Here is a 14,152-nt window from a genome sequence, read left to right on the forward strand (position 1 = left end):
GAGTATCAAGTGCAATGACCATGCAAGCTTTTCCCTAACACAAATATTTATCATTTCAAAAAGCTTTTATAAACCAGACTAAAACTTCTAAAAGTAATAATATTTACTATTTTCAGAAAAGAGTAAAAGGAAAAAACTCAACATAAATCGCACTGAGCCTGTTTTCTTAACAGTCAAGAAGAAATCACCCTCTGAAACTCTATACACAAGATTTTACATTTCTCTTAACTTCAAATTTTGTGGTTTGTACTATCATCAAATACACGCAAGTGTTCAGTGTAACCCTTTAGCTTCTCCCTCTGGTGTGGAATGAATCAGAACAAATATTTAACTGTGTGCAACAAAGTTGACATTCCACAGAGAAATTTAACAAACCACAAGCTTATACATACACAATGACAAACATAGTACCAGTTCAAATGGCAAAGTGTCAATGTGCCTGAGCTGCAGTGGTCACATACATATTTTTGGCCACATGCACATCTCAATTCATTTTTTTTTTACTATTTTCTACCCCCCTTCCCCCTAAAACATATACTTCAGTTTACATAAATATGTCCCATGCAGTACATACGTGATCCCACCAACATTCACTGAAGTTTGGAAGCTGATGTTCCAGACTGTATTCCAGAAATTCAAACATTACACTGATGATCATACACATCCACCAGTCTCGAATCATTAACGTCTACATAAAGGGAAAAAAAAGAAAGTCTTTCAAATATATGCAACATAACATATTACAAACCACTACAAAAACAAATACTTGTACACTAGACTGAGTAGGACCAAACACCATCCACAATACTGTTCCTAATATAAATATACGAAAACTCCAAAAATACTGTAAAGACACATGACGGATTTACATTTACATTTCTCCGCATGGTAGGGACAAATTATTATGCTATTTTCTGATTTAAAGACTGATTGCATGAGGAACAGGAGCTTAATCCTTCAGGAATCTAAACACAGCGGGCATACATGGCTTGACTGGTTACCTGTTATTTCTACATCTGAACATCTTGAGCCCTGATGGGATGCAACCACAAGTGCTGAGGGAGCTGGTAGATGTTGTTGCCAGACTGCTCTCCATCACCTTTGAAAGGTCATGGAGAACTAGAGAGGTGCCTGAGGACTGGAAGAAAGTCAGTATCATGCCAGCCTTCAAAAAGGGCAAGGAGGAGGACCCAGGCAATTACAGGCCCATCAGCCTCACCTCCATCTCTGGAAAAGCGAAGGAACAGCTCATTCTGGATGTCATCTCCAGACATATGGAGGAAAAGAAGGTGATCAGGAGTAGTCAGCATGGATTCACCAAGGGGAAATCCTGCTTAACCAACCTGATAGCCTTCTATGATGGCACGACTGGCTGGGTAGATGAGGGGAGAGCGGTGGACATTGTCCACCTTGACTTCAGCATGCCTTTTGACACTAATCTCCCATAACATCCTCCTAGGCAAGCTCAGGAGGTGTGGATCAGACAAGTGGACTGTGAGGTGGATTGAGGACTGGCTGAAAGGCAGAGCTCAAAGGGTTGTCATCAGAGGTGCAGAGGCTAGTTGGAGGCCTGTGGCTAGTGGTGTCCCCCAGGGCTCAGTACTGGGGCCAGTCTTGTTCAACTTACTCATCAGCAACCTGGATGAAGGCACAGAGTGCCTCCTCCGCAAGTTTGCTGATGATACCAAGCTGGGAGGAGTGGCTGAAACACCTGAGGGCTGTGCTGCCATTCAGAGAGACCTGGACAGGCTGGAGAGTTGGGCAGAGAGGAACCTCCTGAGGTTCAACAAGGGCAAGTGCAGGGTCCTGCACCTAGGGAAGAATAACCCCATGCACCAGTACAGGCTGGGGGCTGATTTGTAAGTGGATAAGTTGGTACATACTATACTGCTGCATGGGATCTCAACTGTGTGCACAAATCCTCAGTAGAATGCCTGTAGGGAAGGTGGCAACCCCAAATGTGCCAGCACTGATTAAGAAAGGAAGATGTAACTTTGTGTTGACCTCCTCAACCAGAACATAAGATATGCCTTGTCATACTGGTTTTGAAAATAGTTATTCTGACAATGTGTGATCTAAAAGATACGAAAGAAAATCAGGAGGCTTGCAATTATTTCTGACCAATGAGGCATATTCATTTTCAATATTGCAGTTGTGATGCTTTGAGGTACAATGTAAGAGTTTATCACTCAAATCAGAAACAAGTAAGAAACACATGCTCACTTCTGTTTACCAGGAGAACACACCCTACTTCTGTATTTTTATAGAAAAATAGGTGAAAATATAGAAAAACTGACAAAAAAATAGACAGTTTCTTTCTAACCTAGCAGCACAGAAATTAAAACCTTGTGGAGTATGCTGTCTCTTCAAATCAGACTGCATGTCAACAAGATGATATATCATCTCAAGCATTTTTGTGGAAACACTCTCACAAGTCATTTCAATAAAAAAACCTAGGCTTTTTCCATGCCAAGATAGACAACAGCTTGATTGAAGAGACTGAATTCTTGAACTCTACCCCATACTAGTTCTTCAGGAACATATTACTATTGCACTTATGTCTTTTTACCAAGCTTTCACCATCTAAGCACTTTTTCCCTATATGAAATTATTTTTAAAAATAAATAAGAGAATGTAATTGAAATACTGTTGTGATACCTAGGTTTCTAACATAATTCTCTTGGATGAAAAAGATCCAAATAGCCCCAAATTTACAACTATATATACCAGCAGAGAAAGCCATGCACAAGCTGACCTGAAGCCCAAGTCTTCCCATGCCTAGTATACTGATCTTTTTGTCATAAAAAAAGAAAAAAGAACAACCCCCCCCCCCCACACTATATATAGCACTGCTCCTGAACTTTTTTTTTTTGGGGGGGGGGTGGGAGGGGGGAACACAAATACAAAGCAGCAGCCACAGCTTATCTTTAAAGCAGGCTGTGCTTTTTCAGTTTATTACTTCTGATAGTCTTGTAGGTAAAGAACAGGCAAGGTCTGCAGGGCCAAGTAGTTAGCTAGCAAGCTTATCTACCCCCCAAAAAAGCAGCCAGTATTCAGACTAAAGTATTCACCCACATATCTGAGTGTGTTCTGCCAGTCACAAGCACCCCTGGAGTTACTTTCACAGCTGGTTGACACTTACTAAAAAGTAACAAGAATTGAAACATTATCCTCTACCTAAAGTCCTGGTCTGCAAGCCATTGTGAAGGGATGAAAAGTCTGCCTTGGAATAACGCTAGTATATCATCACGCACCCGTGATTTGTTAACTTTCACTGCCTGCACTGAACACTCTTACTCACAGTTGATATTCAAAGGTCACTCAAGGATTTATGCTGCTACTAAAGTAAAAGTTTTTACTTTTATTGATCTGATTGCAGAATTACAGTTAGTGGAGGAGAGAGCCTGTCAATGTAATGTTACTAAGGAAAGAAATGAGATCACCTAGCATGGTCAGGGGACAAAATAAAAAGAAAAAAAGAAAAAAAAAAAAGAAAAAAAACCAACACACGCACAAACAAGCAAAGAGCCCCTACCCCCCAGCTTTTTAGGTTCTACAAACAGTCTACTTCACAGATGACTGCCTAATATAATTGATTGTGAACGCTGGCATCAGTAAAACAGAAGCAGTCAGGCTTTAAAAGTAGAATAGCACTATAACAGAAATGTAACAGAAAACCAATTCTTACTTTTAGGTACCAGCCAAAAAAGTGAGCAGGAACAAATCCATCCAATTTGTCCTATAAACCAAGAAGAGAAAGCAGGTCACTTTGCCCTATAAGCAATTACCCATTCTTGAGGCTTAAGAATTTTCCAGGAAAAAAAAAAATGAAGCAATAAAAGTAATTTCACATGTAAATACTAGATGCATTTAAGCAGTTTCTTTGTTCTCCAAAACAGCAAACAAGCTATGTTTTAAGCAAAGTCAGAAAGTTTAAGGAGCAGAAATTGTCATTAGGACGACATTGATAAAGCAGAGACTGCCTTTTAATTCTGATGTCATGTTCCTTATCTTCCAAATGGCAACAAGGGGACAAAAGCAGAATACATTCAAGCCAGACATAACAGGGCAAGAACATATACTTTGCCATCATACCACCACCTTGCATCTAACAGAGCTTCTTAAATCTCATTAGTTCTGCTAAGAAATATCCATAGGCAAAGAATGCCTTTCCTCCTCCAAGGAGGAGTTGGTTCAACATTAGGAGATGACAGATATTATTGCTCTCAGTTATCCTGTTATTCTTGAGGTACTACAAGTTGGATGGTAGATCCAAAGGATTCATTGCTCCTCACAACACATGCACTAACAATTCCATGGAATTATGGAGTTGTAAGAAAGTAATCATTTATTCCTTTGCCCTTAAATTTCAAGCCTTCTGTTTGCCAGTTGCCCTGACAGTTTGAGATATTCCAAGTCACGGTTCAAGAAAGTGTAATTTATGGGTTGCTTGGCAACATGTAAAAACCATTCAAACTTTGTGCTTCTATGTGATTGTGAGCACAAAATTCCCTAAGCACACAAATAAATCCAAACTCTTAGGGAAATCAGTTTACATCAATAAGCTGAGACACAAGCGTGGTTAAACAATTTACCCTCCTCTCCTGAGAATGTAATTAGGATAGAAACGGACACATCTCCGTCTGATCAACAGGGAAGGTCAACAGAAGAGAAATAAGAAGCTAAAGAGTCTGAAACTGAAGCAGCAAGCACAGTCAGGATCTGTTTTCGGATATAATACTCAGACTCATGACCGTACTTTAATGAGTTCAATATAGCAATCTTTTACCAGAAAATATTCATATTCTTTAGTAGGTAGCTGTATTTTGTTTCTTACCCAGATATTGTGAAGTGGATCAGTTTCATTGCCAGGATCATAGATAAGGCAATTGCCACCATAGTCTCTTTCTGGCAAGGGAACACCTAAATTCGGATCAATGTACTTCATAAACTGTCTGCCATCTTGTACAGTCTGCAGAAGGAATACAAAACCCATGTTTTCCTCTTAGCAAGAGAAAAATATGATGAGAAGTTATATCAACAGCCTATCTTCGAATGGATTTTTTTTTAATCTATGTTGCAAAACAGTTCTTGAAACATAGCCAGATGTCAAAGCATAGTATAGAGTATACCCCTGAGTATCTGGGCCTCCAATACCAAATATTAAAGAAACAAATGGATACAGAATGAACTAAGTCACTCAACTGCCTACACTCCCTCCGAAAAAATGCAGCGTTCTGGAACTGGTATAAAATTCGTCCTTCTCACTGATCCTTTTGTCCTTCTCCTCCCCTCTTTGAGCTTGGTGAGGGTAAGGAAACAACAGTCAATAAACTCAAGAAAAGCTCATCCATAATGAATGCTTCTACTACATTAGTGATCTTCTGGTTTCCTAGAATGGGAAACATCCAGCAGCACTTTAAACATACAGCTGGAAACTAAACACAGTATATGCAAACACCAGCAAATTGAGCATGGAGATTATACACACTGTTAAGCAGGATTAGTCATGCATGTATGCTCAGGTCACTTCAGCAAGAAAAAGTTCAGAATTGTACTGCATTTCATAGCAGAAAAAAAAAAATAGTGCAGATCTCTGAATAAACAATCACTCCAAACTACGGTCCCAATAGCAGAATAGGTGATAAACTGGAAGCAAACAGCAAGGAAGAAATTACCAAAATACTAGTTACAGAAGGTGACCAAAACTTGAACTAATTCACTGGGAACTCACACGTACATTTGCTGAATAAATATTACCTAATGAAATAACACAATGTTGGGGTCAACGTTTTATAACAAAAGCAATGCAGCATCTATGACAAAAGGGGAGCAGCTAGCAGATAGTAGGGCAGAAAAGGATAGAAAAGCAGAACAAAGTCAAAATTAGTTAACGGCAAAAATAATAAAATTATTGAATAAAACTACCAAAGTCACATCACATTAACTAAGACACATTTCAACTGTATGAGTGAGTTTGTATTTGCTTTTAAGGAAGTCTGGTTACTTAGAGATTCAGCATAATTTTAACTTTGTTTGAACTTCCGCTAAATACTATGCATTTTCAGTAAAAAACTGGGCAACAGTTATTAAGTGTCCTTAATAACTAAATGGCTGATAACTGAACATACTGCTAGAGGAAAGCAAACCAATTCCAGGCTTATTTTCTATGAGAATTCAGAACTACAACAGTACTATGAAATCAAAATGAAACATTATTCATTTTGACTGCAACTGCTCAGGAGTATCATTTACAATGATGTCTAAAAAAAAGAAATAAAAAAGTGTGACATGAAACAGCAAGAACATAAGAATAAATTGGAACTAAATAAGTATTCCTCAGTGGTGAGGAACAACAACAAAAAAGGCAAGACAGACCTGTTCATGCCTGTGAAAGGATCAGAAATCCACTCTCTCCAAGCAGGGCAGGCAGCTTGAAAGGAACCCTAATGACACATTAGGGCTTTGCGTCAGGGTTTGCACTGAACCCCCAAGATACCTCACAGGACAGAAATGCATCGTCTTCTTTACTGATCTACTGTGGACATATTCTAGCTGCTCATTGAAGCAATAAGCCAGGTAAAATAAAAAAATATCAACAGTTCTGTGTTCAACAGCTTGGCACTGACTCTCAAGGAGGCTCGAGGAAAAAGAGTGAAGCTGAAAAATAAATACTATTTGAAATCAGGCTGAAAGGGTTTGATCAATATTAACAACCTGTTTGCAAAGCAAATGTAGTCCAAAAGGAAGTCCACATAAGACACTTTTGAATTCTAGTCCTGACACTTTTGAATTCTAGTCCCACTTCTGCAAGCTCACATGGCTTCTAGAGGCATCTTTTAAAAAATTTGTTTCTCATTTCCTCTAATCTGATTTTTTTTTTAAAGTTGCTTGATGAGCATGCAATAGTATTTGCACAACCCTTTTAAAACACAGAGCACCAAATGCTACTGAGATTTCAACATAAGGCCATACTAACCTGAAAAGGAACGTCTGGGGACTCTGACCGGAACCTAAATCTGCACAGTAGTAAAATCTCTGACGGAACAGGACATTCCATTCTCATTGTTCAGTATCTCTGTGTTTGCTTTAGGTTTCAAATTATTTTGTTGCCCGAGAAGACCATAATAATTGCATTGCATAACTGAGAAAAGGATGAGTCACCTCCAAAATCTGGAGTCCTTTCTTGGCAATTAAACTTTATTTGCAGTGGTAATATAGTATATATATGCTACACAACGGCTTTGTCAACAGTATCAGGTTTACTGTTCTTGTTTATCTCAAAATATATTACCTCAACTGCTGAGTTTCTGAGAAGTCATTTATTTGTAAAATCCAGTGGAAAGTTCTCCGTTTAAGAATACAGTAAAAAACTAGCGTGCTTTATGTGAAAGTGCTGACAACACATCTTTCTGGAAAAATGTCATCCTCTATCTGCTGCCACTACAGAAAGTTGCGTGCATAGTTTCTATTCACTGCAGAGAAAAATGTTTAAAGCAACTATCATCCAAGCACAAAATATTTCAAAATATTAAACAAGATAAATTCCCTTTATGCTCTATAGACTCTGAGAAACTAAGAGTTGACATTCAATTTTAGCAAGTCAAATCAAGTCCAACAGAACAGAGACTAAACACCAAAAGCACCAACTCCTGGTCATTCGATCTAACCAAGTGCACTGACTTATCATTTTACTTAAGAAAGCCTCACTGTCATGTGTAGTCTGCATTGAGATTAATTGGAGGTTAGTAGAGACGTTAAGGTGAAATATTTTGAAAATATCACTTTCTTCAACCTACCAATCTCATTAAATAGCATAATAATTTCATATTAAAAAAAAAAGGAGCAGCATCTCCTGTAATCAGTGAGAATTTTAAGGAACAATACAGAGCATTTTATATCCACATTAGATCTCTAGTTACTAAAAAGTCATTTTATGTTACTTACCTGAAAGAGTATAAAGATGAGGAAGAGCTCATATACAACGCTGACACAAAGCCAAAACCTCCAGTAAGCTACAGAAACAGACAAATGGGATGTTAGCAAGACTTCAAGCAAAACAGTCGTCAATAATTCATTTACTGCAATGCAACTAAATGTTTCAAGAACAGATATTCTAAACAAGAAATTACAAAGCACAGTACTCAAGTAAAGTATTTGCCATCCTTGCTAATGAAGCACAACCAGAAAGGCTCCTTAATTATCATTCAAACGGGTTACTGTGTACATTTTCCAGCATTGCTCAGGCAATTCCTCTCACTCTCCCATCCCAGAACAGAGGGACCCATGAGAATACTTCAACCTAATGAAGAATTAAAGGGTGAAATGCATTCACAATGCCATTCACAATGTTTTCTGGCAATCTTTGGAACAAAACTGTTCCCTTTCTGAACCAATCTAATGTCCTCTGCTATCTCATGCAACCTGATCTTCCCAGCTTTGGTTTTCCTAGACCTATCACAGCTAACCTGCTTGGCCAAACTCTGCCTATGTCTCACTAAGACAGGTGAAATACTAGCAGGAGGGACCACCACTTTTACTTTGGTAAGCTTGTCTCTTTCCCTAAAGACAAAGTTCTCTCCTCAACAGGCAGAGAGCATTTCAAAAACATGAAAGATAAATTCCTAGTAAAAGTGAAACTAATAGAAAAAAAACACAAAGTTTGAGCAGGCACTTAGATGCAAGACCTATGAAATCATCTGAAACTCTTAATTTTAAGAGAAACATCACGCAAAACTCAGCTGCTTCAGAGTCTGCAGTTATTTTTCACCCTCCCAAGGCATGCGATTTTAGCTCTTCACACTCAAGCAACACCTGAATTTTAACACAGTTATTTAAAATGGATAAATGGATTAAAGGGCCCATGTGCATATGCAGCAAAATGCCTAAAAATCAGGACCACAACATAAACTATGCATGAGATTAACTCCCATTCTGAAACTCAGAATCTGAAGTCATCTAGACATGGTGTCACAGCACTTAATAGAGACTTTTTCACCCTCTTGTAGGACACTCCCCCCCCCCCCCAAAAAAAAAAAAAAACAAAAACCAAAAACACTCATCTTCGCCCAATTCAGCCTTACATTGGAGAAAGAGAGAAAGAATCTCTCCATCTCTCTCAACTAACAGCCTGATTCTGACACCATCATTAAAATAAAATGTGAGAAGGCGTAACCTTTTCCAGTAGAACTGCTAAATTAATCTCAAAATGGCCTACTTGATGCTTTCAGAAAAAAAGCAGCTGTGACCTGGATAACGGGAAGTCCAGAACTCTGCATGTAAAAGCTTTCACTGGAGTTTCTGCACTTTAAGATTTTTACTTCAAGTTTACAAACACAATTCTCATTTCTTACTTACAATATAGAATGAAAAGTGTCTCAGTAGAGGACACCATCACCACCACCAAAAACTTCTAAACATGTTACATGCTGCACAAAAAACCCTTTGTATTTCCTGTTGTTGGTGGTGGATTTCCACGAGCACATCTACCAATTTATCCAAATTAGCCTGACAATTTTTTTCAGAGCTTTGTTTAGGTTGCTGAAGCATCATCTACACATCAAAAATTTGTAACTATGCATTCACAAGCAACGATTAATATAGCTTACAGGAAAGATAACCTGAAGTAAAAACAAACTCCTCCAATAAAGGCCTGAACAGCTTCCAAGCAAAGACTGCCAATTCAAATAGGCTGTTTGGTGAACAGCAGAACTAAGAAAAAGCCTCCTTTCCTGTAGATCTCAGCTTGTCCCTTGGCTTCCCTGAGGGAGGGAAAAGTTGAGTTCAGCCTGCCTTCTCCATACTGAGGCAATAATTACTGCCTCTGTCCAGCTGCCTAGTACACAAAAGTGGTAGAAAAGATTATTTAAGACTTCTGTCCCTCTTTCAGAATTGATTAACTTATTAATTGCAACTTATTGATTAATTCACTGGCAAATTTCTGGGACTGTTTGAGAGTGTACTTCCTGTTGTCTTCCTAGAATGCAGTTTAGAAACCTTCTCCTTCTCTGACAAAACTCCATTGGCCGCAGCATTACTCAGAAGCAAAAAATTTCTCCCCAAACTGGCAACATTGTACTCCTGGAAAATATTTAAGAATTCTGCAAGCGAGTCTGCAGGATAGAAATACTGTAGTGGCATTAATATATATTTATAAAGGTTTTTATTTGATAAGGTGTTTGCTACATCTTCCCATGCTGACTGCATACTTTGAAGAATAAACGTTATGCTCAAGCCAGAAAAATTAGCTTTTCATTAACTCACTTCTCCACAAGAATTTAGCTTCATTCCATTTCCACATCAACTTCAGATTAATAGTCTTAACAATGCTGTTATCTTCTGATCTCTAAAAACTTGTATGACAAAATTTACGCTATTTGCAACCATGAACGTCATGCTCTGGAACTCATGTACAGCTCTGACAATAGAAGAATCTAAGCCAGTATTTCAGCTTCTTTCTTTCCCTGTATACACAAAATTCTGCCAAGAGATGATCTGCAGCTGCTGAATACACTGAGCAATACTTACCAAAGCAAAATATTTAATAAAAATTAAGAGCTGGTTATAGTTTACTGAGTTTTCTCCTCAGCAGACATAAGCACCCAAGAAGTTTTAAATTACTTTATAGCTGTATAACCCACATGCACACTAGAAACAAGATGTTTTCAAAGCTGTACAAACATTGTGTTCTCTCTCTTCCTGGCCCTGCCTCAGCTTTAGCTATAAAGTTATTTTTGACATACCTCTATTATTTGTTTTCCTTAAAGGTACTTGTCATCATGAACCTCTTTCAAAGTAGGGTTGTCTGCACGATTAAAAAGGCCTCAAGTAATCATTTACATATTTAAGTTTAGAGATTACTATGCTCAGAAACTATATTGTTGTCATTGTAGGGACACCTGAGAACACAAAATTAATACTTAGCAATGAGAGTGCTACCTGGCTGAGTTTGACCTATGCAACGTGAAAGGTTAAAAGGTGTTAAAAAAAACAAACAAACAAAAACAACAACAAAAAAAAACTGTTAAGAACTGCACTAAGTTATTTGTCCAAACAAATCGCTTATCTTGGAACTGTTTGGTGGGCAGAAGCACTGAAGCGCTAATCAGAAGTTGCAGAGAACATGCACGTGGAGACTGATTGCCTGGTCTGAGCAGCTAGATCAGCACACGCTGGCGTATGCCTGCTTGAACAACTGTTAGAGAGTAAAAGGTTTTCCACGGCCAGCTCAGGTTCAAAAGCACCAGCTGTGACCTGGCAGTTGCAATGTGACAAGCAGGTGGGACAACAAAGTAACTGAGGGAAGATAAGGCTTCAGACTAGTCCTAGCTCAGTGTGACCAAATTTATATTCCTAAATGTAACACCTGAAAACATTAAATGACTATGTTAAGATAGAAAAGTATTAGTTAAAAGCTCCGCTTGTCCAAATCCCTACATACAGTAATTTATCCTATCCAGTCAGTAAAAAAGCAGGCAGTTAGCATCACCATTCAGACAGCCAAAAAAATTATGCAACAAAATTAATAAACACTAAGATTCCTGAATTGTTAAAGCAGTAGTCAGAAAGAGGCACATCATTAACTATTCCCTTGATAAAGTTCCAGTAAAATGATTTCTTTTTTTTTGCAGAATTACAAGGTAATCAGATTCTCCATCCAGTTTCATCAACAGCCCGTGATACCTGTGCTGTACCCATTATAGGCTGAGATAGATACAAAAGAGATCTAGTTCTTGTCTGCTCATTTCTAGCTATTTCAGCCCTCCAGTCTATGGTTTAAGAACTCAGCAGTTTACTCCCAAACTGCTTATGCTGCCAGGCAAGTTGTACTAAATCAAAATAACTTGATAAAGGTTGGGAAGATTAAAAGTTATTTCTTAGGACATTAATAATTGTCGCAGAAAATCTCATTAAAATTACAATGCAGTATGTTGTCTTAACAAAGGCAACAACACATCACTGAACTCTTGCAACACCACAGAATAACCAGATCATTTGGATGTTCAAGGCTCCTTAAAGGTTGTTGACAATAGGAATCAAGAATATCTTTTATTTGCAAACACTAAAGAGACAAACTATTGATGACCTTTATCCACAACTAATTTCAGTATGAAATGCATTATTTTCTCCAAATTTGGGTGTTTGCCCAGCAATTAAGGGATTCTCAAGCAAAATTTAAGATTTGTCCCCAGTGCAAAATTTTCCCTTGGGAATAAGAGCATCTTTCCCTGAATGGTCTAGATGCTGTTTGCATCTTGCTGAGCCACCAAGAGGCAATCTTCTAGAAACCAAAGGGAGGCCTTGAAGCTATGGGTTTACAGGAAGGAAACGGAAAATGGGACAAAAAGAGGCAGGCAAAGAATATCAAAATTCAGTCTTTCCTAAATAAACATACATACTTATTTTCATGATAGTCATAAATTTCTGGATTCGGGTAACATAACTGGTATGGGTCTATGATGGAAATTATTAAATAAACTGGAGAAAATAGGGAAAAGTCATTAGAAAAATAGTAATGCTGAACGAGCTATTGGCTAAAGCAGACAGAGCAGATAATACAGAGAAGGGAAACAAAACCCACAACAGTCTGGATTGACACCATTTATATGATAGATCTAAGATCAGTTTCACTGATTGCCTTAGTGAAAAGCAAGTTAATGACACAAAGCACAAAAACAGCAGTAGCAAGGAAGACTGAGACAACAAAGAGAACCAGATTATCTCAAAGGACTGGAATAATAGAAGAGTTCAGTCCATCACTGTGCACTTAGGAACCGTAAGCTTTCTTATATGATGGGAGCTCATCAGCTAAAAACAAAAGTTATAGATTAGGTATTATCTGTCAGACACTGAGCTACCACTCCAGTGTAGCCATGAAAAGAAAGCATATGCAATATTAAGACAAAACATCAAGGTACTGACAGAGAGATATTGGCAAGCATTAATGCCATCGTGAAAAACATAAGCAGTAACACATCTGCAATATCCTATACAGGTCTGGACAGTCATTTTCAAAGAAGATAACTCAAAATAAGACAGACAGAGAGAAGGACTACTAAAATTTCATAGTCAAAGTAAGCTTATGTTGAGGGGGAGACTAAAAAGCACAATTCCTTGTTTTAGTGGTAAGATGTCATAAGTGAGCTGTGTATAAATTAACCAGGTACATATTTGCTAGTATTACACACAAGCAAACACAAACTATTTAAATCGAACAACACGGACACACACACACACAAAAAAAAAAAAAAAAAAGGCCAAGATATAAAACATCTCAAAACCAGTCACAAACAGGTATAGACAGACTGAATATGAGGGCTCCAAACCAGGGCAGAGGGGCTCTACAATCACCCAACAGAAGCAGGGCATGAAACCTAAGTACTTCTAAGATACAGCTTGAAGAATTCATGAAACAGATCTGATGGGGCTCTATGTGACTGTAGTGACCACACTCTCACCCAGAGACTTCTTTCTGCCCTATAAATGGAAGCAGTACACAGTAGCAGACTGCTGGTTAATTCTTTTGAGATGAGATCTTTCTCTAGGAACAGCATTCAAGAAACAAAGGTCAGAGACTCAATTTTCCCATGGGCACTACCCAACACTCCTTTACAGCCCTCAGTAACTGGAGAGCGGACACCGAGGCTCACAGGGCTGCAATGCCACGTCCTTTGCTGCCTGCAAGAACCATCCCACAAGAAAGGTCTGCAGAAAGACCACCATTTTCTTTTAAACAGGCACCCAGATACCTTGCTGTGGCTGTGGAAGTAACTGCTATCCCAGAACTGCTGTAGCCCCCAAGGATACTACTCAGATCACTGCATTTAATAAGCTAGAGGCAAAGATGACATTAATACAAAAGATGACGTTAATATACTCTAAGAATACTCTTACTATACTGACTATATTGAGGAGGAGTGTTTCACGTAAAAATACCTAGCATTGGCATAACAGCAGCTCTAGCTGTGAGCACATGAACTCCTACAGCTTCACAGAATGTAATGGGTGCAGAATTAGGATACAATGACCTGAGCAAGCTAACAGCATGTGCTCCCTAGGCTAGCGAACACAATCTGGACCACTTGTAAAATCATTGTACAAAAGTGACTGAACACAGGGAAGCTTCTTTAATCATCCTGTTCATGGATGATTT

General features: G+C 38.4%; 1 protein-coding gene across 1 annotated transcript in view; it reads right to left on the reverse strand.

Annotated features, from left to right (window-relative positions):
- The window catches only part of PTDSS2 (phosphatidylserine synthase 2), a 46,321-nt gene that overhangs the window by 13,454 nt on the left and 18,715 nt on the right, over window positions 1-14,152 (reverse strand). Inside the window, exons 4-7 of the mRNA XM_062576375.1 lie at window positions 7,948-8,015; window positions 4,838-4,972; window positions 3,689-3,739; window positions 575-688 (exon numbers count right to left, since the gene is read on the reverse strand). Coding sequence (XP_062432359.1) covers window positions 575-688; window positions 3,689-3,739; window positions 4,838-4,972; window positions 7,948-8,015 — 368 coding nt within the window. The remainder of the gene's footprint in view (window positions 1-574; window positions 689-3,688; window positions 3,740-4,837; window positions 4,973-7,947; window positions 8,016-14,152) is intronic.

This window comes from Rhea pennata, chromosome 5, assembly GCF_028389875.1.
Source record: "Rhea pennata isolate bPtePen1 chromosome 5, bPtePen1.pri, whole genome shotgun sequence".
Lineage (NCBI taxonomy): Eukaryota > Metazoa > Chordata > Aves > Rheiformes > Rheidae > Rhea > Rhea pennata.